The sequence below is a fragment of the Scardinius erythrophthalmus genome (assembly GCF_964197995.2).
Source record: "Scardinius erythrophthalmus genome assembly, chromosome: 2".
NCBI classification, from domain to species: Eukaryota; Metazoa; Chordata; class Actinopteri; order Cypriniformes; family Leuciscidae; genus Scardinius; species Scardinius erythrophthalmus.
In genome coordinates, this window is record NC_138222.1 from 4,994,704 (window position 1) to 5,011,037 (window position 16,334).

Below are 16,334 nucleotides of genomic sequence, written 5' to 3' on the forward strand. Positions count from 1 at the left end.
CAGGGTAATGCTAAAGGTGTAGCGGGACGCAAAAATGATGGTTCGGTCGGTACGTTTTCAGTACAGAAGGGGAAATGAAACAGTTTTTGGTTTACTAAACAAACTATGTCTGTCTTTAAATTAAAAGAAAGTGTCAATATTGTTGCGTCCAGCAGCAACACACACTGCAGTTTATGGTGCTGTTGGAAATGAGGGAAGATATTTCAAGGGCCTACAATTTTGGATGCAAAATATGTTAGTGAAATATTTTAGAATAGGGTTAGAATTATTGCGCTCTGTCTGCAAATTTTACTGTCTGCAAAGTTAAAAAGAGACTCGCTTGCTGGCAGGATAATCCTTTATGTGAAATGGAAACACTTGCATGCATTTGTGACATTTAGGGTACGCTTACACGACAATGATATGCTTAAAACTGAGCAGTTTTCCACGTACAGACGACACAATTGTCCAAACGATCCCAATTCACACGGATCCGCGAAAACGACTAAAAACCCCTGTATTCTATAAAATAACAAACACTATAGACTGAACACGTAATACACATGTGCATGACATCATCGGTTTCACAGATTTGCGTTTTTGTTGTTTACACAGAGACCGTTTTCAAAAACTTGCACTTTAAAACACGTTTTCAGCCACCCAAAACGGTGTTGTCATGTAAATGAATGGCCAAAACGCTTTTAAGTTTTAAGTTTTAAGTTTTTAGCTGAAAACGGTGTCGGGTAAACAGCCCCTTATAGTATTGATGTAGTACTCGAGTCCGGTCTCGAGACCGATTTCTGCTTTCTCGGACTCGTCTCGGACTCGACCCTTCAAAGACTCGGTCTTGACTCGGACTCGACCCTTCAAAGACTCGGCCTTGACTCGGACTCGACCCTTCAAAGACTCGGTCTTGACTCGGACTCGACCCTTCAAAGACTCGGTCTTGACTCGGACTCGACCCTTCAAAGACTCGGTCTTGACTCGGACTCGACCCTTCAAAGACTCGGTCTTGACTCGGACTCGACCCTTCAAAGATTCGGTCTTGACTCGGACTCGACCCTTCAAAGACTCGGCCTTGACTCGGACTCGACCCTTCAAAGACTCGGTCTTGACTCGGACTCGGCATAGGTGGTCTCGTCCCCATCACTACCTTATAGGCAAATATACAACCGTAAGTTGTAGCTAGTTGAGTAAAACTTGTCTCAAGCGCATTCAACAGCACTCATCTGACAGCAGGGCAAGCTATCTTGTACTTATCTGGCAGCACCTCACTCCGTGTCCTTCATTATTTTTTTGGTAACACTTTACAATAAGGTTAATTAGTTAACATTAGTTATCTACCTTAGTTAACATGAACTGGTTAATATTAATTTCAACATTTACTAATACTTTATTAAAATCAAAAGTTGTATTTGTTAATTCACTGTGAACTAACATGAACAAACAATGAACAGCTGTATTTTTTATTAACTAACATTAACAAAGATTGATAAATACTGTAACAAATGTTTTGCTCATTGTTAGTTCATGTTAGTTAATACATTAACTAATGTTAATGGGATATTTCACCGCTGGAAAGATGAATGTGTATTTAAATTGGGTCATTTATGTAGTAGAAATGTGAAATTATTTTAGAAGTTGGTGCCTTCTAGACTGAGAAAAGCCAGAAAATGTATTTTTGGCTCATGTGGATGAAAGACAACAACTCCCAGAATGCACTTGCTTCGCTGCCCTACGAGGACACTCCCACGCCACGCCTACCGGCTACAGAGGGCGGTATCGGGAGAAATGATACAGCTAGGCTACTAGTCGACTCGAAACTGAAAAGACGGCGTTTTATCGTGAGATCCCCCTATGGGCGGGTTGAACACATGCGGGATGAGCTCCTCCTACTGGCTGTAGTCTCTCGCCTCTGGACAGAAAAACCTCTGATGACGATAAATGATGATTTTTGCGTCATCTGAGTTTTTTTTCCAGACACACAATACAGAAATCTCTCGTCTCAGGGGGACATGAGGGAGGGAAGCACGGTCACTCGAAAATACTACCGGGTTTCTACTGATGCAAAGCTTAATGCTAATCGGTGAAGAATTCCTTTAACTAATGAACCTTATTGTAAAGTGTTACCATTTTATTTCCAGGTGTGTTCACAACGTCAAAGTAGGGAAAAACAATGGTGTTCCACACGTGCAGTGGTTAAAACAACACTACATTCGTTCGCTACACATGCGTATTTTCGGTGCGAATACGTGTACCATTACACCCCTAGGTAGTGTCATCACTCGGTTGAAATCGCCGGGTCTGCTGAAATCCGGGGTCCCTAGAATCAACACCACTTTTCTCCCCTCCTGCGACGGCCCTGATTGGATCTAATCTGGAAATCACTGGCCTTCATGTTGCAGAAACTTACTGGAGAGCACATTTACTGCTATCAAGGAGCACCAGATTCAGCTGAAAATGGGGATCTTGGGAATGTTTTTCCGAGGTATCCAAACTAGGTGACCGCAAAACATTGAAAGATTTATTTGTTTTTGTTTTTTTACGAAATGTTAGCATGTGTTAACTGCAATATATTTATATTATAAAATGAATTATCATATTATATAAATGAAATATATTTAAGTTCAAAATGAATTATTCAACAAATTACTATTTCATACTGTTTTGTAAAGACTGGTCAGAAATCATGAGATTAATTGTAGCCTAATTATTTTACTTCTACTGACAATATCAAAGCCAGTTATTTTGGAAACAATTCAACTAATTTGTTTGTCTTTCTGTATTGTAATACTCAATATTTTTATCACGGTACATATGGGTGTTGTTTGTACATAAAAATATATAGCTTAACTTTATATTTTAGGAAGGATTTCCTAAGGGGTGTAAAAAAAACTCCTTATCTAGGATATTGTTCTTGTTGACTCAAGGGATGCACCGATATGAAAAATTTGCCCAATACCGATAACCAGTTATTCTTTATATTTGAAAGCCGATAACCAATATATTGGCTGATAAATCTAAATCAACATTTTTATATCATTTTTGAGAGCCTGATTACAAAAACACAAGTCTTGCCATTAAAAGCCATGTCCCAAGCACACAATCATAATGATGCTCTCATTACAATTTCATGTAGCCTATATGACAGACTTGCACTTTACGGTATTTTCCTTTTTTGAAGTGATTCCAATCATATTTCAAGGTATTCAAAAACATCATGTTGAACAGTGCGCATCTGAAGCGTCTCAGCTGAAAGAAAACAATCCATTATTTATCGTCTTTAATATATCGGCCTAATTTTCTTATCAGGCCGATAACGATAACATCAAAAATGATAGCGATATGGTGGCGATATATCGTGCATCCCTGCTATAAACAGTCTGGCCTGTCTCGCTATTGCTTATGTAATTTGCCCATTTATACTACGTCTGATTATGTGCCTTCGATGAGCAACTTTAATTCTTTGTATGGGTTTTTTTTTGAGGGGGATTTTCAAAGTTATCAAGCAAGGTGGGAAAGCAGCTTGAGATATTCCGTGGAAGCTTTCCAGGTGAGATTGATGGGTCCGGGACGTCACAGAGCCCATCATGCATGTGTGCTGATCGCCTGCTTATTAGGCTCCATCGATTCCATCTCCACGTCTCACCCTCAGGCACCGCTATCATTCTCAGATTGATTCTTGCTGTTTTGTATTTGGAGTCATAAAAGGCAATTGTTTTATACCCCCTCTATTAGTTTTTCTACGGATGTCTTCTGGGGAATGCAGAATCCTCTTAGCTTTCTGTAGCAGATCTTCCCCTGCCTGCGGAAAATGTCTTTATCGTTTCTAAAAATCACTTCCTTGTATGCGGCTCTAACGGAAGACTAAGCATCAGTGAAGTGGAGACTGGAGAGTGCTGATAATTGTTTTTTAATTAGCCAATAATAAATCTCTGCTGCTGTGGTTTTGACGCACTTCGGTTCCCTGCTTTTGAATGTGGAGCAGTGCTTGTTATTAAGCCAGACACGGGAATGTGGAAACACTGTTTTCTCTGACTTGGAAGGGCGATGATATAATCTTTTCTCATTGTTTGTAAAGATGTCGGCGAGATTCTCTGTTTGTTTGGTGCATCTCCACAGACGGCTGAAGATTAAGCGGTTTCATCTGGCAATTGCTGTGAAGATTCGCCTCATCTCCTGTGGCCGCTTCGCCTTTTTCCTGGCTTAGTGAAGTTATTGGTTTCTCTGCGAGTGAAATGGAGTTGAACTCTTGAGTATGCATGGCTTCTGCTTGCTTCTGCATTCTTTACGACTGAGTTGTACTTCCACTCTTGTGCAACTGACTCTCAGTTCATCCTCTGATATGTGAAAGTGACATTATATAACTCACATTATAAGAGTGTTTTGCCATCTGATAACCTCCTGAAAAAGGTGGTTTGTATGTTAAATGACCTTTTGAGTTAGTGAGAGATAGCCAGATTGAGCCAATGCATTGACATTTCTGCATGTTTTTAGATTTAAAACACATGCTTAAAAATGCATGTTAAGTGTACATAATGACTGGTTACATTTTGCATTTTTTACTCAAATTTCTAGATGTAAAACCAGTGCATAGTTAAAGGTCCCATGACATGAAATTTTCACTTTCTGAGGTTTTTTAACATTAATATGAGTTCCCCTAGCCTGTATATGGTCCCCAAGTTTCTAGAAATTTCAATCGGTGTAAATCGAGCTTTTGCTATCTTTCTCTGCCTTTGAGAAAATGGAAGCTCAATCGCGCTGATCTTGAATCTCCTCCTTGTGACGTCATAAGGAGGAATGTTACCTCCCCTGTCTCTGCTTTGCCCGCCCAGAGAATATTTCTCGCCCATGAGAAAATGAGCTAGGAAGGAAGTAGGAACGCGCGCGCGCGATTTTAGTTTGTCCACGAGAGATATCATGGCTTTTGAGCGAGCGAAGCATAACAATTGCTCAATAATTGGATGTACAAATGAACACGAAAGGGTCAATACAGAGCTGGGCTTGCTGAACGTCTGAAACTAAAGTCTGGATCACTCTCTTTGGCTCAGCTAACGTTACACACCTCGGAACAGTAAGTCAACTAATGATATATAAGTGTGTTGCTTTACTGTTTATGTTTGCCTAGACTGTTACAAGTAGAATGTGGCTGTCACATTAGCTATGCAGCTATGCAGTTTATGTGTGTGAATACACACACTGTAACGCGAGTGTTTTACACTTCTTTGTTATTTGGATAACCGTTTTCCTGTTGGTTATACGGCGCGCGCGATATCCGCATTTCAAGATCGCAGAGCTTGATGATGTAATTGTAATAAGATAAATTACAGATGTTACAGATCTCTCATGAAAAGGCAACAGTAGGTTAGCGTTAGCTACATGATAATAACTAAACCATCCGAATAAAGTACCGTATCCAGACATAATATTTTAAACTAACCATTCGGAAATGTCCTGCTGGAGCCGCTGAGTTGCAACTTCTTCATCCGTTGCTTCTCCATCCGGATCAGATTCTGGGTCAAACTGAAATGCTTGAACGACTGCGTGTCTCCGTGCCATTGCAATATATCCAATGTAAACATGCATGGTCTACCGTTGCCGCAGATGGTCAAGGCCACACCCACCCTCCACCTTGCGCCGCCTTTCTCCTCCTTATTAGTAATTAAAGCTACAGACACCGAAACGGCCTGTCTGAAGGAAGCTCATTCTGGGACTGGCTTATAGTGGCTATAATTCTGCACTGAGACTGAATTTTTGAAAAGAGATTTCAGATACAGTACTAGGGACCACTAAGGCCTATATTAAAGCCTACAAAAAATAGCATGTCATGGGACCTTTAATATTTTTAAACTTTATTTTATCTAACAGTGACCTTTTGTTATATAGGTTGTATACCTCTACAAATATTTGGTATGTTAGCTGCAACTAATTTAATATGTTACAAGGCATCCTAACTTCTATTGTTTTTAAGGCAGAAAAAGCACGCTTGCACAGTTTACACTGTTATTAATGAACTATATTCGAAAATGTAATTAATGAACCCTCTGGTTTCTCCAGGCTTCAGTCATTGTCGGGATACTCAACAAATTTTGATATCGATCAATATGGAAAAAAATATTTTGATCATATTTTTTGCCCTATTTTTAACGCTCACTTAAAGTCTGCTTTAAAAACACTAATAATTTAATAACATTGAGTAAATGTTATTTGGCAGATTTTTAAACATTTGCATTTCATGACTTCAAACATAATTTTGTAATGCCTAAATCCACTTTTAAAAACAAACTTTTTTTACACAAAATATTATAGAATTTTAATATTAGCCATTTATGCTTCATGACTTATTAAACCATAATACATGTATTATAGCCGTTTAGTAGTCCGTGTCCAGCGTTATAGGCCCATTAATCAGCCACTTTTTGGAGATTTTGGAAATACTGGTAAATACTGCCTCATAAACTCTTCATTCTTTTCACGTTACTATGGTACTATTTGTACTGCATTCCCCCTAAATATTTTGTAGTGAAGTTCAAGTTAATGTCCATCTTAATTGCTGCAATTTTATCATTATGTGTATTTATATGTAATACCCTGTCAGCCACTACCTACTCATTACAGAGTCCAGGTATTGCATATGCAGAGAGTAAGTTCTGATCTCTAGTCAGATATTTAACTAAACGGCATAAATCCTTCCTCAGACTGCAGTTTATTTTAGTCAACAACCATCCACTTAAACACTAAGACACTGTAAAGCTACCAACCACAATTCACTTTGTTTTGCAGTGTGAAAGACATTTATTTGAAACCGAGATCTTGCACTTGTTAAAGGTGTCTCCTAATGAAACTCTTTCAGGGATGATCCTTCAAAGATTTAATGCCTTCCTACTTGATATTTACTTGGTAAATTTGTCAAATCCAGTGATGAGTTTTTTCCTCAGAAGCGCTCCTTGTAAATGCGACTGTTTCCAAGTGGACTAATAAAATACACTAAATGCCATTGACTATCAGTCAGATTATAACATTGGGAAAGTAGGTTCCTGGTTTTCTGAGCAGAAATGCAATGGGACTGAGTGTGGGTGTGTCGTCTTAAAGCTGAGAATAGGCTCTTTATCATCATTTTAAGAGTTTCGGGGATTTTCTTCATGTCTCTTTCATTTCTTCTATCTTGTCCTAGGCTATGTTGGTGTTTTGCGAGAGTATTAAAAGCATCTGTGCTTAGACATAGATGATTGATGTTTTGGGCAAGATTTAGAAATCACATTGAGTTCTCATCTCAGGAAAAGATTAGGCTGAAGAACTGGAATTTTGTTATTTAATTTGAAGGCCTTCATTTTTTCCTACCCTTCTTTGTATGCGTTTGACAGTTGTTTGCTGCCAAGCGTCTGCTGGCAATACAGCTAGATTGTGGCACTTGGCATCAAAACCACTTGAAGGTTTTTTCCATTTACATTCTAAAGGCTCGTGTCAGTATCGGCAGATGGAGATGCACTCTCATTATTCGTCACTATTAAAGTCCTCCTGTACTCAATCATTTAATCCCTTAACTCATCTTTGATCACCAAAATGACATATTTAAACGTTTTTTCCTTGAAAAAAATTCAAGGAAAATAGCTTGAATGTAACTCGACACCCTCATTTAGTATGCACGATTATATGAATATGCAAATGAGCTCCGCCTCCACTCACTCACTCAGCTCAGAGATCCACTGGTTGACGATCACACGTTGATCTGATTGGTTACAAGGTGGTTTGTGTCGTCAGAAACACCAGCGATTTCAAAGCGTGTTTTTGAGACTGTCTTTGGTTCACTGCAGTTTTAAGGAGAAAATACTCAGCAATGGTGTCGACTTATGAATTTACACATGATTTGTCTTAAAGATACACTTTAAAAACACCACATAGACATATAAACAACATCAAAAGCTTGATTTTCACCACAGGGAGGACTTTAAAAGCCTTGAATGTACTCATTGGTGTATATAGCAGAGTACATCCAGATCCTGTGAGGTAATTGCTTGATGAATGTGTTACGGTGTATATTACGGCTGTAAGTATATTTGATGGGCCTGGCGTGTGTTTGAGCATGTCTGTGTGTTTTCTGGGAGAGCTGACAGCTGGATGTTTGCTCGTCTGTTGTGTGTGTCAGCGCACCAGCTACTGCTCTGGCGAGTCACGCATTATCATAAATCAGCTGGCGGCCGAGATGACAGGAGCTTCTCTCACTGGTGTGATGTTTCATGCAGGAGGTAAAAACAGTCATGAGCTTCTGAACCGGTTATTATCTCAATCACAAATGATAACAGACCTCAATTCAGACATGCTTCACTATTTTTCCGCATGACCTTCCTCTTCGTCGCGAGGTTTCATCGTTTAGATCAGGAGTTGGGAACCTTTTTAACATGAAGAAAAATTATTTTTTAAGTATTATACTCGATTTTGAATCATACATAAGACCTTATATTTTAAAAATACGCCACCATTCAAAAGTTTGGGGTCAGTAAGACTTTTTTTGTCATGCTCACATCAAGCCTGCATTTATTTGATAAAAAAATGCTGTAAAAACTTGTGAAACAATTTTAAAATGTAATTTATTCCTGCCATGACGAAGCTGAGTTTTCAGCATCATTACTCCAGTCCCTGTAGTCAATAATAGTATCCCTTAAAACTCATCTTTGATCACCAAAATTACATATTTAAACATTTTTCCTGTCTTGCCTTAAAATAGCTTGAATGTAACTCGACACCCTTGCCTCATTTAGTATACATGGGCTCATGAATATGGAAATTAGCCCCGCCTCCACTCACTCACAGCTGCTCGGATTACCTGATCCTCTCGCTCAGCTTTACTGTAGTAAACGCTACACAGTGACAATATTGGTTTAATTCAGCCATATGTGTTTGAACCGGAAACTGATTCAGAAGAAGAGTGAATTATACAGGATCGTCTCCAAGTCGATGTATCAGAATTGTAGTGTGTTTTATGTCAGGCACATAACGGTAATTGATATGACTAGCCTTTGGCTTGATTACATTATCAAACAGCTAATAATGTGTCGCTAATGTTACACAGACCATGTTCCTGTTCACCATCTGAGTCAGACAGCTGCCCTTCTAATAATCAGCATCTTTAGAAACACTTTGAACATCATTGAAAGTCGGTGGAGAAAAGCTCCGGCCTCACGTTTTCAGGATTGTTTACATGTTTGTGACGGTAGGAAACGGGTGATTCAAACCGTGTTTTTTGAGAGTGTCTGCAGTTTTAAGGAGAAAATACTCAACAATACTGTTGACTGATGAATTTGCACATGGTTTGTCTTAAAGCATATAAACATAAAATTTTCTGTGATGATTTCTGAAATGATTTTAAGCACGGGAAATGTCACTAGAAGTGTCACACTAACCCTCTAGCCTTTTTTTTTTTTTTTTTTTTTTACTACAGTATTTGATTAATAGAAAGTTCAAAAGAACAGCATTAATTTTATAACTAAATAAAAGTCTTTACTGTCACTTTTCAATTTAATGTCAATAATCAATTTCTTTCAAAAACAACAACAAACTGACTCTTAAATCTACTTTCCCATCACCTCCAATGCAACAATGTTGTAAGTGTGAGTGTGACTGCATTTCCCAAACAAACATTTACCACTGCAGTCCTGATCAGTTTTGGTTTATAATTTTCATTTTAGTGACTTCATGTGAGGAATATTCCACATGGAGTCCTGGAGGAAAACATGTGACAGCAGATATTTTCTCTAGTAGGCAGTGTGTATACAATTCGACTTTAATCATAAAATGTTTTATTAACAATTTCACTTGCAATGTTAGATTTACTCATGATAGCCTCTCATTTGCTGCTTAGCGAGTGTTAATTTTGGACCTTGACTTCAGTGTTTCCAAAGTAAACAACTAAATATAATTATAATCATATAATATTCCCCTCTCTCCATTTTGTGCCAATGTTTACTCCTCCGTGTGCCAGCGGTGGGACACATGCCCTGGCATTGATGATTTCTGGTGATTAATATATTTAGTCATCTTTTCTTTCTCCTTTTGCCTTTTTTTTGTACCAAAGTGACATTTTTTTTAGGAGGAAATATATTACAAAATATAGCTTTTTAGGACTAATTAAACTATGGCATGTTAAAAAAAATACATTTCTAATTTTCCCCCTTTGTTTTGGTCATGATTGGGAATTGAATCTGGTCAATTAAGAGTTCAGAAAGTAAGTGTTTACAGTTGCTGGATTCGTCATAACTTATTCTTAGTCTTGAATTTGATTTTGATTTTGGGGTGGACTATGTTTTGATGCTTGATTGTTCAGAAATGCATTATTTTTCACATATTTTACATTATTACTGAACCTCTCTCCCCAGTCTGGCTAGAACACGCTGATTTCGATGAAGCCCCTCCTTCCGAAATACGATAAGTGCTGTGATTGGTTAGCTGGCATAGTGTGTTGTGATTGGCAGTGCTTAGCTCGGGAAATGTCCCGCCCCTCAATAACTACGAGTTCTTCTGTAGTGTAAATATGAATAAGCATGGTTTCAATTTCAAACCAGTTCAGACCGTGACAATGTTAACGAACAAGATGATTGTGCAGAACGGATGTCATGCATAGACTTTGCTAGCAAGGATTTCACAGGACGTTTCAGAGTGATGTGTTTGTAATTTTCTTATACATTATAACTTCATAAGATCTGTACAAATTGTGTTGTAGTCCAAACGAGCCGTTCGTTGTAGTTCTTGAAAAGGGAGATTCTGTTAAATAAAATCTCTCCCTTTGGAGTGAACTTTGAGCTTTGTAACCTTGCAGAGCTTTTTTATGCTCAAACAGCAACATTATACACTAAATAAAGTGGAAAAGCATAATAAAGTCAAAGCTTGAATATTGTTGGAGCACCTTTCTGTCTTCCTTTTAAAGGTATTTTTGTGGCATTAGTGGCACCAAATAGAATTATAAAAGTTATGATTGTTCCCAAACATCATAGTAACAGGGTTCGTACAAGGTGCTTAAAGTGCTTGAAGTACTTGAATTTGACGCTTGAAATGTAAGTCCTGGAAAACCCTTGAAAACAGCCCTATTTATGAAAAGGCACTCAAAGTGCTTGAATTATTGAAAGACAATGTTTAAAATTAGTGTTAATTTTTTTTTTTTTGATAAAACAAAATCTACGTCCAACCTGTCTGATATAGATATGGAGCCATTTTGATAATCACTACTTGATATTGCTGATATATCCAAGTATATGATACATCTTTCAGTCTTCAGGTCAATCATATATTCATGGGAGAAAAAATCAGTTTGAACAAGGAAAGTGATATCTTTATCTTTCTCATTGTATCCGTTTAGTGGTTAAAGTTACCACAGTCATTGCTTGTGTTGCATTGCCATTCTGTTTTATTAGTTTATTTTTGTTTATCTATTTACCTTGTTTTGAATTTGAAAGATAATAAAGATATTGTTTGATAAGTGAGATCTCTGATTATAGTCCTTGAAAACCAAAAAGTAGTGCTTGAAATGTCCTGGAATTTCATTTTACGGTGTCTGTACAAACCCTGTAATAATGCATGAGCTCAGAGACTGTAGACGCAGGAGATGGATCACTCACAGAAAAATACTGTGAAGCAGCATGCCGTATTCATACTGGTCTATTTCTGTCCGTTCACCTGGCTGGTGTCCATCATGGCCCTGAATGCAGGTAGGGTCAATTATAGAGCCTGAACACACAGCCACTGTTCCTTAATTGAACAAACGAGCCTGTGCTCTCTCCGTGAGATGATGTGGTGTCAGTGATCATGCTGTGTGTGCCTGTTCCCCTGGAGTGAGGAGAAAGAAACTCAAAGCATCTCTGGCTGTTAATGAGATCCACTGTCCAGCAGGGTGCAGGTCAGGTCCTTTCTGTAACAGAGGATAATATATGTATGGTTTAATTATAACTGTGAAGCACTTTGGGCAACAAAGTTGCTATTAGATGTGCTATAGAAATAAAAAAGTCGAAGTTGAAGTTAACAGCCTTCATGTAATTGTCTACCTGAAGGGCATGTGCGGATGGGCCCTATTTTAACGATCTGAAACGCAAGTATCAAACGCGAAACGCAAGTAACTTTGTCGGCGGATCTCGGGCGCTGTTGCTATTATACCGGCGGGATAAATTACTCTGAAGTCGCTTCATTACTCATAGGTGTGGTTTGGGCGTAACATGAAATAAACCAATCAGAGCGTCATCTCACATTCCCTTTAAAAGCAGGCGCGCTTGTTCCATGGCGGATTGCCATAATAACGGTGGATTTGCCAGAAGCGGTTCACAGCCGAGGAGACCGACGTTCTCGTCAGGGCTGTGAAAGACAGAGAAGAGACATTGTATGGGGATGGAGAAACACACCCAAATTAGCTTCGGTTAAACAGGCGTATGATAATTTGGGTAAATGTGTAAGCTAGATTTATTCCTATTGTAGCTAGTGGTCGAAATAGGTACTGCAGTCCACATTCAAAATATCAGAGATCATTTCTCCTGCCAAATTCAAATTAAAATAACTGGCTGTAGAAGTGTTTTTCAGAGAAACGAGTATGTGAACTTGGCATGTTTCCTCAATATATGCAAACATATTATGGTACTTTTATGCTTTAGTAGAGTGAAAAGGTTGCATACAACACCTTTAAATTCCTTGTCTGAGATCCACCAGCGCTTAGCTTCCTTGTTTTGTCTCTCTCTCTTCAGATGGAGTCTCCAGTCTCCACCCCGGCTCCTCCACCGCTTCACCTCCTCTCCACTATGGGAAACAGTGATATCGCCTCACCTTGTGAGCAGCTTATGGTGCGCACGCGCTCGGTGGCCGTCAATACATCAGATGTGGCCCTGTCCACAGAGCCGGAGTGCCTGGGACCCTGTGAGCCGGGCACCAGCGTCAACCTGGAGGGCATCGTGTGGCAAGAAACCGAGGACGGTAAGAAAACGCACTGTAGCAAGAGCATGTGTGATTATAAGATGAGGTTGCAAGTTTTGATGAGCCGTTTTTTTTTGTCTGTCCAAATCCGATTTTTGTGTATATCCGATTGAAATCCAGAGGAGCTAATCCAAAATCCGCTAATCCGAAGAATGAGCTAATGTGAATCACATTAAATGTGATTTTTACAATTCTATTTCAAGCTACATCCATATGTGGTTTGAAATCCTATTCAAATAGCATTTCTGGGAATCCGTTTCAGTCTGACAGCTCAGATCGGATTTCGTGTGGTTTATGAGACTTTCTCACGCCACGTAAAATGTAAACATCAGACGCTTGTTATAGGAAACATGCTGAAAGTCGTTGCCTAAAACAAGGCTGCGTTTTTCCAAAGTGCCTGACGAGAAGAAAATGACAATATAACGGAGACATGTTTTGAAACCGGCGGAGACGACAGTGTGGAAAAAAGGCGCTCATACCAGCATCATACGGTTCTGCCTCAGAAGACATAGTCTGGCTAGTCCGCGGCTATACATTGTCATGTTGTAAAATGTAAATAAGACAATTGCAAACCCTCCATGTTGCGGTTTTGTTGTTGTTTTTGGCGTACCAACGCAACGTCGCTGCCATAGAAAGCAATGTAGATATTCCGGAAAACGAAAGAGTTGCATGGACACACAAATCGGATCTGAACAGTTGCGATACACAGTGTGGACATCAATATTTTAGATCAGATTCTAATCGGATACACAAATAATCGGATTTGGACTGACAGTGTGAACGCAGCTTAAAGGCAAGATTATCTGAAATAGATTATATCATTTGAAACACAGGGGGAAAAGATGATTTAAATAGTGTCTGTGATTGGTTGTAAAGTAAATTTGGAAATTTGTATAGGTGTGCCTCTGATTATTTCAGAGATATAACTAAATACTGTACTCATGCGGATCTAGTTTACTCCAACAAGATTCTGGTCACTAACTTGGGAAATCCAGTGATTAGTTGTTCCTCAGAGCTCATTGTATCAATGCAGTATCTCTGTTTCCAAGTGGAACGATAAAAACAAGCCAATCATGATATTTTGTATGCATACAAACTGGTGGTGGTTGAGAAGATTTCCCTGATCCCATTCTAAATCACTTTGGCTCTGTTTACACCTGGTATTAAGGATGGTTTTGATCGATCGGATCACAACTGGACGACACTAAATACAGGTGTAAACGGGGGCTAAAACGTTTTGAGCTTGTCCACTTTCAACCACTTCCAGAGGCAGTGGAAAACACATTAGACCGGATTGCTGTCGTAGTGTAGACGCTCATGTGGTCGAATGTGTGATGGTCAGAGTTTGGTTTGAACATGAAAAACGTTTCAAGCACAATGTTCTCTCACCATTCCTGATTTCTAACACACACTCACAGTGTTCGGCTGGTCTTGCGGCTGTCAGAGCAGAAACGAAAGCTGATGCTCTGTATGTTTTTCCGTTGTATTCATATGTAAATTATGTGAGTTTATTTTGTCCATTAGATCAAAAGATCTGAAAAAAAATAAATCGTACATTTACCCGCCCACAGACCCTCGAAGAAATCAGGACAGAAGTGGTTGAAAGTGGACAAAAGAGACGGATTAAAACACCAGGTGTAAACAGGAACGTGTCTCCCTCGTCTACTTGTGATCCGATCGACCAAAACACCTCTTAATACCAGGTGTAAACGGAGCCTTTGACTGTACAGTAGTATTAAATGTGCTAAATAAATGGTTCATTCATTCATTTTATGTGTACAATTTTAATTGGTCATTGGATTATATGCATATAAACTTGGTAAACTTATTTAATAAAAAAAAAAGTAAAAAAAAAAAAAGAAAACATAGAAGAAACCAATTAAGAGTACATAAAAAAGCGAATCTTGTTTGAATCCTGAGCCAAGATACTTTTCACAGAAGTAGATGCTTAAATATTTTTGTCAGCCTCCAGCAACTGTTACTGATAGAAGACAAAAAACTGGCAGCGAGTTACAATGGTACTTCAGAACAACAGTTACTGAGATTAATAAAAAAAAAACGGTCCAGTTTTAAGTCATGGGGGATACAAAAACAATTTAGAATCTACTCTAGAGAGCAATTTACTGTGTTCGGAATATAATGTTTTGATTTGGGGGTGGGCGATATGGCAAAAATATCATATCACGATTTTTTTTCAGGCAGGGTCATGATCCACGATCTTATCACAGTCCTTTTTCATGTTGGATTTTTAAGGCAATTTTGCATGTCACTGAGCAGTACAGCCAAACTAATTTCCCTGTTTAAAATTAGCTTTACAAAGTAACAAAAAGATAAACGAATGACAGGTCAAAGTAGGTGTGGGACAAAATCTTCTTTCACTTTCTTTCATTATTTTATCGTTATTAAAAATAAGAACAATGATGCACTCAAAAAATAACTCATTGGACAAACTCAATTTAATTGAGGGCAGGATTTCCATCCAATAAATATGTGTAGCCCCAACCCATAAAAAACTAATCCATGCAATGAAATGTAATTAAGTTGGTCCAACTCAATTATGAGCAACTTAAGTGAGTTGGTCCAACTCAATTTTGACCAACTTAAATGAGTTGGTCCAACTCAATTTTGACCAACTTAAACGAGTTGGTCCAACTCAATTTTGACCAACTTAAATGAGTTGGTCCAACTCAATTTTGACAAAATAATTTAGATAAAATTGAATCATTTTTTTGAGTGTGCAAATTACAAATAATAGAATAAATTCAATATAAGGTACAAATTATAAACAGTGCTTTATTTTATTAAGCAAGGTCTGTTTTGAATATTCAAATAAAACTGCATTGACTTCTTTAAATAGACATTGATGTTACTGAAGGTATTCAGTGAGTGATTTTCTCTGTCTTGTTGTTTGATTAACATTAATTTACCTCATGCACGGATCCAATATACTGACACACATCCGAACTGTTTACATTCACTTAAGATATAACCGACTGTGTTTATATAAACCTTGTATGTGTTTGACGGTTAAAGCTCAATAAGAGAACTTAGTTCAGTGCTTGCACTGTGAGACAGTCGGCTTTGTGCGTACGCTTTCTGGTGTATCTCAGAACAGCGCGAGTTCTTTTCCCCAAACATTTATGCTTCAGATGTAAACAAGAGCTGAAATGCCTTTGAAAATATAGGTGTAGAAAAGCATATGTCTTAATCTGTCGTTATTAGTATTAATTGTTACATTTTTAAATGAAAAATATATTATTGTAATTTTACTTAAATAAATAAGCTTGTAAAAGTGGCTCGATCTGTTAGATTTCTAGAGTAATTATAAGAGTACTCCTTACAGTGCACACATACCAAAATAATAATTTGTTCCTGTCCTAATTTACATTTTAGTCTCTTCCTGAATTTCT

General features: G+C 38.2%; 1 protein-coding gene across 1 annotated transcript in view; it reads left to right on the forward strand.

The window, feature by feature from the left end:
- znf609b (zinc finger protein 609b) overlaps positions 1–16,334 on the forward strand; it is a 59,513-nt gene that overhangs the window by 29,300 nt on the left and 13,879 nt on the right. The window contains exon 3 of the mRNA XM_081359642.1: positions 12,699–12,924. Coding sequence (XP_081215768.1) covers positions 12,699–12,924 — 226 coding nt within the window. The remainder of the gene's footprint in view (positions 1–12,698; positions 12,925–16,334) is intronic.